The following is a 13,067-nucleotide window of genomic DNA, read 5'->3' on the forward strand; positions in this document are numbered from 1 at the left end:
TGCGGACGCATTAATGAGCTAACTCTTGCCTCATTTACAAATGTAAACCCCCTCTATCCGTAGCTATGCTTTTAAGAGCTGGTGATACATGAGTCAGCTAAATCTAGAGGGAAAAGTCCTGAAACCCCATCCCCGTGTGCTGAGTCCTGCCCTGCTAACCACAAACCACAACAACATAGCTGCTCAAACAGCAGCACCTTCCCCCCGGCGAACAGGCCACTTCGGGACGATGTCCACGTTTAATCAGAGCCCTTCCCTAAAACGCATACTGGAGCGACAACAAAACCGAGCCCATCAGAAAATCTTTACAATCATTTCATTTCCAAATTTCCCTAGATCACATTTTTAAAGGAAAAGTTTTCCCCCCTTTTTATTAATCTGGATTGAAGAAAAGTACACATTTCATTTATTGTCTGGATTACAGATTCTTATTAAACAAACCAGAGCTCATTATAAAATCAATATCAACTTAACCACCATGTCCCCAGGAGGAACAACAAAAAGGTCACTCCAAGAAATTCAAACAATTTTCCTGCTGGAAGGGCATGATTTTAATTACAGATACTATTAATTAGAGCTGTCACTGGCAAGATTTTTTTTCCGTTAATTATCGGAAACTCAGTTCTCAGTGTGCAATTTCAACCTGCGTTTTTGCCAAACTTAGTCATTTCTGCATGCAAGCCCAACCTTTCCATTCTATCAATATTTTATATTTGAATTTCAAAGTGTATCAAAGGATGCCGTGCTTTCTAAAAATCCACCCCTGTGTGATCTCCCGTCTCTTGCACACAGAACAGAACTGGTGTGATAATTTATTTATGTCCCGGCACAGACCTGGCCATCTTACACCGATGGTCTTGCTCAATAGACTTTCTGGATAAATTCTTACTAGTTTATGTGACATTTTTTCCTAGGCTTCTTCTTCAAACGTGGTTTTTCTTTTGCTTTGAAGCAGAGCCGTGCGCTGGGGCTGAAATGTCACCTCCCACACATTTGAAGTTGCCATTTCTTTATAAGGGACGATCACGCTGACCAGCCTTGTGACCTCCTCCAGAAAGCCGGAGCGTTTCTCCTCCGTTCAGGGACAACACCAAGAATTTTGAAATGGTGGCGGGGCGGGGGGGTGGGGGGTGGGGGGGAGGTGGGACGCTATCTCCTGGTCTCTTTTAAGCATAGTGGTTTTAGAAACTCATCCCAGCTCCTTCCGTGGGCCAGCGTCAGGGCAGCCCAAGGAGCAAAATCAGGCAGCACAGGCCAGTCCTAGAGGGCACCCGGGGGGCCAGCTTGGGCGGGGGAGGGTGGTTCTAGAAAGAGCAGGAGAGTCCCCCGTATGACTGTCATGACAGGAGAGTAACATTCAACTTACACACGATTGTAAATAGGATGTGTCGTACAGAAGACAGACATATTCCACGGCACAATCATGTCACTAGACAAAACAAAGCATCTCGTCCAGTGGGAGGGAATCTCCCACAAATACATATCGAATGAATTTTTAAAAGGATGATTAAATGTTTTACCTTCCCAAATGGGAAAATATACTTAGAGTTAAATGCCATTTTACGTTAAAAGGAATCCAACGCCCCAACTAGTTCCTACCGTGGGCTCGTATGCTGTTACAACCGAAGGCACGTTTTCATTACAGGACATTACCGAATATGAAGCGTATGCTACGGCACGTCCAAACATTCTGGGAATTTCCTACCAGCCCGTGTGGTCTGAACCTGCCTTCCTGACATTCTCTTTGGCTTCTGACTTGTCTCCAGGTGGGTCTGGGACGTCCCGTGTTACCCGCGGGAGGCCGCCGCCCTGGCTCTCAAGGGGACGTCCTTGGCTTACTTCCCACTTATCGGCATTAGATTTCACTTTATCCAAATAATAGCAGAGGCCAGCAACGGTTCAGGTCAAAGGATCCTTTCATATGAGACCCCGAGAAGTCGACAATTTAAGAGACGTCTTCAAAAACCCACACAGCCAACGTATCTCGCAACTTTGGCATTTTTTCATTAATAGTGGCCAAACTAAGAAAGATAAAGGAAGATACGTAATTCACGTTTCTCACTTCTTCCACATTTCCATTGAGCAACCTGCTTTCACAGCTAACTGAGACCAGCCGAGAACAGAGTAAGATTAACACGAAGCAGTAAAACTGTGGGTACGAGGAACTCGTGTGAACGCTAGTGAGGAGTTTCCAACTGTCCTCCTAAAAGAACCCGAACTATGGGTAAGAGAGCCGCTGGGCATGGGGAAGGGCCTCGGGCAGTTAACTGATCTGTGTGTCCAATGGGTGAACGGAGCCCCTACCTGGTAGGCGGCCGTGGCGTCCGGGCCCGGGTGGTCCCCTGGTCCCGACACCTTGTCCTGCAGCCTGGCGCGGGAGGTGTGGCGGAGACAGTAGATGACGCCGGAGGCCAGGAGGACCCCCACCATGGCCACGACGGAGACCAGCGTGAGCACAATGAACGGGGTCGAGTCCCCCTGCTTTGCCCGGCGTGGAGGGAGCTTTAGTTTGCTTTTCTGCAGGACAGGAGAGAAGGAGTGTGTTAGTGGCCAGCAAATAGGACCTCCCGGAAACCACCCTTCCCCAGCAGATCCAAAACGTGACAGCTCAGCGCAGCGGGCTGTGGGCCCTGCCCCAGCGGGAGGGCCTTCCAGAACAGCACCCCCAAGCAAGGAGGGAAGTTATGTCTAATTCGCATCTTAAGGATCGCAGCGTTTTCAAAAGGAAACTCAGAGGCATCACTTTTATTCTTAAAGCCACCGATTTTCAAAACGTAAGGACGTGAACTCTTTGGCCCGCATCCCTTGTCCAGACAAGGGTGAGAGAAATAGTTTATCCAGAGCACGCACCACAAATGTTTCCGGCGGGGGGAGGGGGGGGGGTTCCTGGGGCACAGAGACGTCAAACAACCCTACAGCGCACAGCACAAAAGAGGGGCAGGATCTCTGAAAGTTTCACCTCAACCTTCCCTGAGACACAGCAGGGGCGGTGCCTCCGAGGACACTTGGCGAGGCATCCCCACCGACTTGGGACCCTCCGTGCGCGCCCGCGGGACACAGACCCGCCGCTGCGCGCACCTCACGCTTTTCCTGGGAAGGAGCTGCGGGGGGCGCTGGGGAGGCCAGGGTCCAGGAGGCCGCCTCCCGGCGGTGTGGAAAATGGGGAGACAAAGCATCAGAGTCCCACTGTCCTGGGGGGCAGGCTTTGGGCGCATCTCTCCGGAGTCCCCTCCGGGCTCAAGGAGCGTGGTGCTCGCGGGGCAGCCTCGTCCTCGGTCAGGTGCAGTGGCCGCGGTGAGAAGCGGCTCCGGCCAGCACGCCCCCCACCACCACCGGGCAATGAATGGAAACGCACGCCCCCGCCTCGGTCCCGGTTGCTACAAGATGAGAACAATTAGCAAACTCCTTTCCACCACCTAATTTCGCGTGGTAACAAAATGGATTTTTCCCCATGAATGCCTGGCCGGCCTATTCATTATCTCTCTTCTATTAGTAATTTTCTGCTCCGTATTCAGCCTCCCACCTCCTCATTTCCTCCCGTCTCCGAGTGTACACAGGGCCTCTTATGTCAGGCCGGGCCATTTTTATCTTGTAATCATAAAGGCCACCAAAGCAATTATCGCCGGTCTTGACTGGAAAAGCTGGTCATTAATTAGCCTCCTTTTGCCTTCGGTGCCGCGGATTAGCTGGTGCCGGGACTGAGTTAATGGAAACGCGGGTTAAATGAGAAAAGACGCCGAATTTTCTTGCCTGGACGCCGGGCTCCGAGGAGGACGGCGAGGCTGGCAACCGGCGGGGAGGCACACGGAGGGTGGGGAGGGGGCCGGGGACGGGGGGAGCGCGCAGGGGGAGGGACCCGGAGGGGCGGGGGCGCAGGAGGGGCGCGCGAGGGGCCGGAGCGGCGGTCCCGCGGTCTCCTCTCCCCCCACCCCCCCCCTCCCCGGCGCGGACCCCTCCCCTCCGTCCCGCTCGCCCCTCCCTCCGCGGCGGCACTGCTGCCTCCGGGAGGCTCTCGCTCCTGGAACAGCGGACCCACCCCCGCCGCCCGCGCTCCCTCCGCACCCCTGTCCCCGCCCCGCGCGGGGCGAGAGCCGCAGCCCCATAAATAAACCGGAGGACCCCACCCGGCGCGGCGCGGCCCAGCGGGGCGGGAGGGACCGCGACCTCCCCGGCGCGGCGCGCAGGTCAGCGCCCCTGGGCGCCCGCGAGGCTCCGGGCCGGGGTCTCCGTCCCCTGGCTGCGTCCCGCGGCTGGGGCGGCCTCCCCCTCGAGGCGGCCCCTCCGCCCCCCGAAAGAGGCCTTGCCGGCACCTCGGTGGGGGGCGTTTCCAGGAGGACCGCTCGCTCCCCCCGCGCCCCCCGCGGGACCGCCTCGCCTCGGCAGACCCAGCCGGGACAACAAAGGAGGCGTAGCGGCCGAAGGAGGGGCGTCCGGCCGTCCCCCCGCCCGGGCCCGGCCCGCCCGGCCTTCACTACGCGTCCCCCCAGCCCCGCCCTCCGTGCCGGCGACTGTGGGTCCCCGTGTCCCCGCTTAGTCCAAGCTCCCGCGCGGGGGAATCCCGCCCAGGCCTCGGGAGGACCCCTCGCGCCCACGTGGTTGACGGCGCCCGGGAACGGGGACTTCCTGAACCTTCCTGCCTGGCGGCGTGAAGCGCACACGCGTGTGGTGGCCAGCTGGCTCCAGAGGACGCGCCGCGCCTCGAAGTGTGGCGCGCGCGTCGGTGCGCACCCGACGGACGGTCGCACGGGCGCCAGGGGCCAAGGCCCGGACTGTGGGTGCCGGGCGGTCGGGGACGCGAGGTCCCGCTGCGCAGGGCGCTCGCCGGGGAACCGGCGCAGAGGCGGCCCGGTTGTCACTCGGTTCCAGGTGAGAGGCCATGCGGGCAGGCGCGGCGCCCACACGTTCTCCTGGCCCAGGCCTCGGGCGAGGGAGAGGTCGCACCGAAGCTCTTTTCAAGGAGGCAGAGTGGCCCGAACACCGCCGCCCCCGGCCGGCTGGGTTCCTGCCCCAGGAAACCGACGGTCACCGTGACCCACGATGCGCTCGGCACGCGCGGGTAGTGGAACAGTGCCTCTTTCGCGGCGCGCGTGGAGTGGACTCAAAGGTCAAAGAAAAATGTCAAGGAGAGTGACTGCTCCCAGAGCTGAGGTCCTTCCTCTCCGGATCCCGCTCTCCCTCCTCCCAGCTGCCCAGCCCCCGCTGGGTCCCAGGTGCTGCCGGAGGAGAAGGGATGCAGGGGAGGGAAAAGGACGTGACCCGGTGCCCACTGAGTCCCATTTTCTATGGTCTCTTCTGGTTCCAAGCTGCGTTGGAACCTTCTCCCGCGGAGAAGGGCCACCGCGGTCCCAGGCTGGGAGGGAGGCGCCCAGACGTACCTCCCGCAGCCCATCCACAATCCCAATCCTGCAGCCAGGGGAGGGGTGGGTGAGGCTGAGGACTCCCAAGCGGGGGCGTGGGGGAGAAGAGGGTGTGACCCAGAGGACTGCGGTGGTAGGGCCGACGGACCCGCCGCGCTTCTGACGCTGAGGTCGCCGGACCCTAGAGCCGGGCTGGGAACGTCCCTCCAGCCGGCCCGCGGGGGGGGGGGGGGGGGGGTGGTGCATCTCAGCCGGAGCCCGAAAAATCACTCTTCCTCGCTCCCCCCCCCCCCCCCGCCCCCAGTGGTTCCGACCTACCCAGCGCCGGGCGGGAGGGTCGAGCGGGAGGAAAAACTGTTGCTGGCTGCAGGTCAGGTCTTAAGAAACCCGGAAGAAACTAAAATTTATGGAAGTTAAAAAAAAATTAGAGCAGGGGAATTTCTTCTTTGGCATAGTGACTGGGGTTTAAAATCTTCGTGATTATTTTATTTTCTTTCTGTTTGTGGAATTAAGAAAACAAACAAAACTTCCAATCCCTGCTAACCAAGAGCTTTAAGAGAAAAAACATGAGCATGAGTTTGAGCCAGGGCCCCGCTGCAGGTGTGACCAGGGCGGGGTGGGCCTCAGCCCCTCCCCTCCTGGGTCCCTGCTCCCCAAGGCCGAGCGACTTGAACCCGTCTGCGATCCCCCAATTTTGTCCTGGGCCCCGCCGATAGCCCACGACTAATTAGAGGCATCCTGTCAGTCTTGGCTGGAAATTGAAAGAAAATAATGTTTAAATATTTATGACTTGGACAGACACGTACAGTCAGGCATCTTTTAGAAGCAGAACCCCTCCTTCTGGATGGCGGCAGGGAGAGGCGCACAAGGGGCCGGGATGACTGTGGGCCCTGGGATGCGGGGTCACACACACAAACGCTGAATGCGGAGTTTCAGGTGCGGGAGAAGTAAGAGGTTTAAAAAAATAATCAGGAGTAATTAAGTCAACTTTACATCAGGTTAGATGCGTCTTGACTGCACAACCATTTCCACCTGCAGCTCCTTGAATTTGGAATGTAAAATATCGCAAACGCTGTGATTTGAAATAAATGCGGCCAGAGGCAATTTGTGGGTCGCTCTTGGAAATCGGAATCTACAGACGTTGTCCTGACCTACTTAAACTATTTTGATCTGCGCTTGTGAGTGGAGGTGCATGGGGCTTCCTTTGCATGATCTTCTGAGCCATTTATGGCAAAATATCTTCAAAACTTTTTTTCTTTAGCTGTCCATGTGGTGAGCTTAAAAGAAAAGAAGAGAAAAAAAGAGAACATTTTATACCCAAACTTGGTTGTGAGAACTAAGGCAGCCGCACAATTACGACAGTTTATGCTAACAAGTATTTGTTGACAGGTAGCAACAAAATTGAAAATCTGAGTATTTTTCCAAGACTGTGCGTCGTAAACAGCTGACAATAGCAGTCTGTTACCTAAGCCACTGACTTCGATTTGAAAATACACTTGTACCCCAAATTTATGGGCACGGGCATTTAAGTTTATTAGTAGGAAACTTCTGATATGTGGATGCTTTCATCCGAATCATTCCTGAAGAATCTGTTTTGGAAACGCTGCCCCTCTGCACTCTTACGTCACTGTAATTGTCAACATCCCTTTCCCTGCAAAATTTAGAAATTGATTTTAGAGACTACTAATGAGTTGCTATAACAAATCTGTCTTTGGTTTCCCAGATGAATAATTTTAGAATTATTTGAGAGTTTCATGTTAGATGTGCTAAAATGCATTCACTAAAACATATGATCACTTTAAGGCAGATCAAAAATTTTAATAGTTTTCAGGCCATGGGAATGACCGAACTTAAAAATATGGGGGGGGGGGGAGGTGTCTTAAAATATTTTAAAAGTATTTTTTAAAGCTGTTAACTGAACTATTTTTAATTTGGAATTTGCCACAGAATTCTCATAAATGAGAGAAGTCAGGCGGAAATAATCATGTATTAATTCTCTGCATTACAAAATCTTTTCAGAAGCTATTATCAGAGCAAGAGGCATTTCGGTCTGAATCCAGGGTGGGAGAAATCCTTTGTGCAAGTGAAAGCCATTGTTCCTCGTGCAGATGAAATTGTACTTGCAAATCTGCCATTCAAGTAGTCAAAAAAAAAAAAAAGCCTAGATAGGCAAGAGAAAAGAATGTCCAAGAAATAATTATTCTTAAATAAAAATAAATGGGGATACCTTGTTTTAAAATAAGCCATTTGTTTATTTTTCAGGCATAGACAAAAATAAATATGCAAAAGATAACTGTCTATTTGCTGCCTTTGAGTGCTCCCAAAACATCAGTTTTGGGGAACTACTCTGTTTTAAGACATCAGGGAAGATTTACGATATTTATGTTTAAAGGGGGAGGACTACCCTTGTGTGAACTAATTTTTAGCAGAGCTTCATACACAGCAAATTGTCTCGGGGAGAACAGAGAGCGACCAGCTGAGAACAGAGCGAAGAAGATGGGCCCCCCCCCCCCAGGAATCGTGCCCCTGGCCGTCTTTCAGATTCACCGCTGGAGTCTCTATTACACCCCGACTCCTACTCGGCCGCTGCACTGATGCGCCCGCTCCCTACCCGTGTTCTGCGCGCGCAGTCGGGTCCCCGAGGCCTGATCTGACGCGCGCACACACGCGCTTCCTCGGGTAGGTGACCCCGTGGTCGTGAAGCAGGAGTTTTCCCCGCAAGAACCAAACCCCCTTCGGGATGCCCTTCCTCTTCCTCCGAGGCTCAGAAGCCCCATCCTGGCCTGGCCCGGCGTCGCGGGTCGGGACCCCGGCCAGGCGCTCCTTGGAGCGCAGGCCTGTGTCGGGCCCCCTGTCGGGCTGCAGGGGCCTCGGGCCTTCCTCGCCTCCCGGTCCCGGTCCCTCCTGCTCAGTTACTTACAGCAGCCCACGGAGGTCCGAAAGGTCAGGCCGCAGCGCCGGACACAAAGGGGCCAGTGCTCCTGGGAGCCGACAGTACTCGCGGCAGGGCTTTCCAGGAGGTCCCGGCCCCCTCCCCTAAGGGGACAATGCCCTGGCCCGGCCTCCCCGCCACAAAGCGCGGGCCGCGGGCCGCGCGCGCACGTCCCCAACGACGCCCGCATCCACCCATCCGGGAGCGGCGAGGGCCCACCGCGCACATCTCTGCTGCGCTACCCCCACCACGGCCACCCCCTTCTCGGGAGCCAAGTGGGTGAACTTGGTTGGGTGGGGGGCGTTTCCTCCTGGGTTGATAAAAAGAAATGCGCTTCCCTCTCCCTCGCGCACACAGACCTTCACCTCGCATTTTCGCTCGCGTCTAAATTCGGGGAAGGGTGGCTGGGCAGAGACCACGTGGACGAGCTGCGCTCCGGGCCCCAGGCGGGAAGGCTCCGGGCTCCGCGCAGGGGCCTCTGTCAGCGGACTTAGCTCGGGAAATGGACCCCAGGGTCGGCCGACGCACAGGTGCAGGCGGCAGGCGGCAAGGCCCGTACAGCAGGGCCGGCCCCGCAGGGACCAACGCGGACAGGGTCCTCACTGCCCTCTGGGCGCGCGTTTCGGGGCCCTGGCGACAGTGACAGAGTCATTCCCCCCCCCCCCCCCCACCGTCCAGCGTGGAGCGCGGCCCGTTCAGCACACTGGTGACACAAAAGGGCGGGAGAGTCTGCTGAGGGTTTTACCCCCTAATTTTGGGGTCCATCTGACTGTCTCCAAACTTCTCTAGACCCTCAAAGGAGGCTGCAGCTCACAACCGTACAGGTAGTTAAGGCAGGCAGGAAATGAAGTCCCTCCTTCAGAAGTTTCTCTCCTCGAGCACGCGGCCGCCTCACCTCGGGGGTCCGCGAAAGCGCAGGTTCCCTTTGGGGGAGGGGAGGTGGCCACAGCGAGGCATTTCTCTAACTGGTGGGGGGAGGGCGCGGGGGGGGGCGCTCAGAGCACCCTGCGGCCTCACCCACGGCCCCACCTGCCCCTCGCTCGCCCCTCCTTGCCTGCCCATCCCAGGTCCTCTACCCGAAAGGCCCCGACGGCACAACGTGCGCTCCGGACCGAGAGAGAACAGTGAAGAGCGCCCCAAGACGCGCTGGGAGGAAGATGCCCCGGCGGTGGGCCCCCCTCCGTCCTGCCTGCTCATCCCCACGCTTCCTCTCCTGTTCCCACACCGCTGCCCCCACACCCCCCTCTCTCCCTGAGGGTCTGAACTGCCGGGGTGGCTCCGGACAAGTCCAAGAACGAGGGCCCCAGCCCACTCCTGCCAGTCTCCAAGGGGCCCAGGGGGGTGGGACAGTTGCCACCAACGCGGTCACCCTGGGATGTCCAAACCTGACCCACTGGGGGGGATGACCTCAGACCTCCCCCGCCAGCCAGAGCCTTTGACAGGTGTCCTGCTTCGAGTCTGAGTTAGCCCCCCGCACTGGGCTCTCCGACGCCCAGGTTGCCCAGCCCAGCCCCCGCGCGCACCCTCCACCCTCCTCAGCCTCTGGTTCCGCGCCCCGCCACCTACCCGCTCGGCGGTGCCCTCCGTAGTTCCCTCCTGCTTTCTCCCTCCCCCACCCCAGCCTCTCTCCTTTCTCCTACAAACCCGCGGGTGCCCGCGCCCCCAGCCCCCGAGCTCCTGGTTACCTGCGGAGGGGCTGGCGCCCGGCGCCCGAGCCGGAGGAGGGGGGGGCGTGCGCCGGGCCGAGCGGCCTCGGGGCGCGGCGGCCGCGGGCAGCGGCGGCGCCATCACCACAGCCAGCCGTTTCCCTGCTCCCGATCCACAGTCGAGCGGGGCCATCCTGCTTCTGACCACAAACTTCTCGGGAGGCCGGCGTAGACAAAGGTGCCGTGCGCGGTGGCCCCAGCGGCGGCTGCGGCACCGGCTCCGAGCCCGCGGGCGCCCGCAGCTCTGCGGCCGCCGCTCCGCCGGGCTGTGTGCGCGCCGCTCCGACCGGGCCCCGGGGCGAGGCGCTCGGGGCCGGGGCGCGGCGAGGACGGGCGCGGGGCCGGCGCGGGACAGTCCCCGCAGGGCCACCGGTCGCGCGCGCAGCTCCATCCAGAGCGGCCGCCGCGCCCCGCCTTATATCCGGCCCGGCGCGCACCCGGCCGGCGGCGGCGCGGCTCGCGGCCCAGCCACCGGTTGCTATAGCGATGTCCCCCCCCCCCCACATGTTGCTGACAGCAATTGGCTAAGGGGCCGAGGCTCTCCGAACACCCTCTCCCGCCCGAGACTATGAATGGACATCGGCTTTGTCAGTCATTCGTACAACGCCCGGGCCTTCGCCGGCTCTTTCTTTCCAGCCGTGTTCCCTTCCACAGCTCCCGCGCACTTCAAACTGGGCAAGTTCAGGGCAGCGCTCAGGGGAGAGGGGACTCGGCCAGAACCATCGACCCGCATGGCCTTACTATGACCTCTGCGGTGGGAAGGGTGGGGGTGTGGAAACTCTTCGCGCGAGAAAAATTCAGGGCAAATTATTGTTTCCAGTTAGTTTTTCCACTTTTGCCATGGGGGGCTCTTTGCTCTCCAAATTGAAGCAGACCGAATTACCCCGGTAAACACAAGCGAGGAAATGCCCTCCCCACCCCGCCCTTTACTCGCGAGTGTTCAGGTCTGGAGTTCGGGTACAAAGCGTCTCGCCCGACGTGGGAAGGAGAACTTTGCCACCAGAGCCGGCCTGAGGCCGCGGTGCGAACGGCGTCTCAGCCTCCTTCCTCGCCTCCCTCAGGGGAAAGGCCGGGCCTGGACCACTGCCTGCGGAGGAGCGCAGGGGCGCCGCAGGGCTGAGCTCCCAGTCCAACGCTCCTCCCGAGCTCCTTGACCCGGCAGGAATCTGGGGGGCGACCAGGCCTCCCTCGGCCAATCGGCCACCCCATCACGCGCCCCCCTGGCCCCTTCCCCCACATTCTTTCTCCCCAAGCCCTGGACCCCCGGTCTCAGCTACAGGTTGGGGCACCCCGGTGCGCGACGCCCCGGGCGAGCAGCCGAGCGCCGGGCGCTGAAACCCAACGTCTGTGTGGACAATGCCCTCTCCGAGGCCCACAGCTGCAGGAACAAGAGGAAGAAAGGAACCGGGAGAGACCTTGTCACATGCAGATGACAGTCTGCGCTGGGCTCTGTGGTTTCTCCTTTTCTGGAAACCCTGGCGCCCTCCTCCCAGTCCCCCTCTCCCACTGCCTCACCATTGTTCCTGCGCTCGGGACAGCTGGAGACGGCGGCCCTTCCTAACCCGACGCCCCCCCCCCCCCTGCCCCACAGCCGGCCCCTCCAGGGCCCACTCCACCGCACCCCCCCCCCCCCCAGTCCCCGCCAGCCAGCCCAGGAGGAGCCTGCACGTTTCCCCTCTCCTCCCCACCCCTCCCCTGCCCGGGCTCTTCCCTCCAGGAAGTGCGGGGGCCAGGGCTCTCAGGGCAAGGGGTCTCCACAGACCTGAGTCGAGTGCCTGCGAAGTGCTTGCCTCTGTCTAAAAGTGTCCTAGAAACTCGCTTCCACTGACCCAACGCCTAGGCCGAGTTCTGCTTTGATTCGGTGTTTACAGCTGCCTGGAGCCCAGCGCACCACAGAGCCCCGGGCACAGAGGTGGCGCCCCCATCATCAGCTCCCGGAGGAGCTCCTCGCCGGCTGGACTTCCCAGGCTTCGAGAAGCGCAGGTCCAGTGGAGGCCAAACGCGGAAACTGTGCTGGATTATACACCCGCAGTGCACGCACCGCGACCCCCTCAAACATCCAGCAGGCCCGAGGTGGGACGCCCCCGGGCTCCCGCAGCCCCGAGCCTGGCAGGGCCTGCTGAATCCCACCTCCCACCCCCAGCAAACTCGCCTCGGGCCGGCGCTCGGCCGCCCGCTGGGCCTCCCGGTCGTCCAGCCCCAGAGACCCGCGCCTCTAGCCGCTCTCTGAGGGTCCTCCTCGGGCAAAGCCCTGAGTGGTGGTGGTTCCTGTCCCTCCTGCTGCCCTCTTCGGGGCTTGTCCCCCTCCCCGGGAGCCCGGGGCCTCGGCATACTTCTCCAGCCTCTGGGGCGACCCCAGGCGCGGCCCTGGGAGGGGAAAGAGGAGAGGAGGGGTTGCAGGCTGGGGCCGCGGAGGAGGCGGGAAGGGCCCCGGAAGCTCCAGCGGGGCGAGGGGGGAGGTCGGCGGAGAGGGGGCGCAGGCAGGGAAGGGAGGCCTGGAGGAGGGGACGTGTCGCCCTCAGCCTCGTTGGTAACCGGGCTCTCCATAGCAACGGCCTGCGCGCGCGCGCGCCTGTGTGTGTGTGTGTGTGTGTGTGTGTGTGTGCGCGCGCGCGCGCGTGTGCAGAGTTCCTGCGCCTCTCCAGTCCTGGGTGGGGGACTCACGGGGGGCGGATGAAGGGAAGGCCCCTCCAGGACGCGAGGGCCGGCCTCCAAGGTGCTGGGGACGCCGTGGGGTCCCGGGAGACCGCGCGGGGCGCCGGGCGGGGCGCGGGGGTGGGGGAGGCTCCCGGGGCCCGCGCCCGGCCGGAGGGGCACCGGGGACGTCAGGGGAGTGGCGCTGACCGCGCGTCTCCGCCGAGACCCCGCGCAGCGCCTCGGGGGGCGCGGCGGGTGGGGGCCCCGGGTCCGGGCGGCCGCTCAGGCTGCGCCTCTTTCCTAGGCCGCCGGGACCCGCGCTCAGGAGGGACCCGGTGCCGGAGGGGACCCCGCGCCAGCCCCCAGCCCGCCGCGACGCGCGGCGTTGCTCCCGGGGCGGGCCGGCCCGGTCCCCAGGACGCGGCCTCGGCCGCC

General features: G+C 60.4%; 1 protein-coding gene across 2 annotated transcripts in view; it reads right to left on the minus strand.

The window, feature by feature from the left end:
• The window catches only part of PTPRN2 (protein tyrosine phosphatase receptor type N2), an 805,972-nt gene that overhangs the window by 102,224 nt on the left and 690,681 nt on the right, over nt 1–13,067 (minus strand). For both annotated transcript variants that reach the window (XM_047850353.1, XM_047850352.1), the window contains one exon: nt 2,305–2,517. In XM_047850353.1, the coding sequence (XP_047706309.1) occupies nt 2,305–2,517 (213 nt within the window). The remainder of the gene's footprint in view (nt 1–2,304; nt 2,518–13,067) is intronic.

This window comes from Prionailurus viverrinus, chromosome A2 (genome assembly GCF_022837055.1).
Source record: "Prionailurus viverrinus isolate Anna chromosome A2, UM_Priviv_1.0, whole genome shotgun sequence".
Classification (NCBI taxonomy): Eukaryota; Metazoa; Chordata; class Mammalia; order Carnivora; family Felidae; genus Prionailurus; species Prionailurus viverrinus.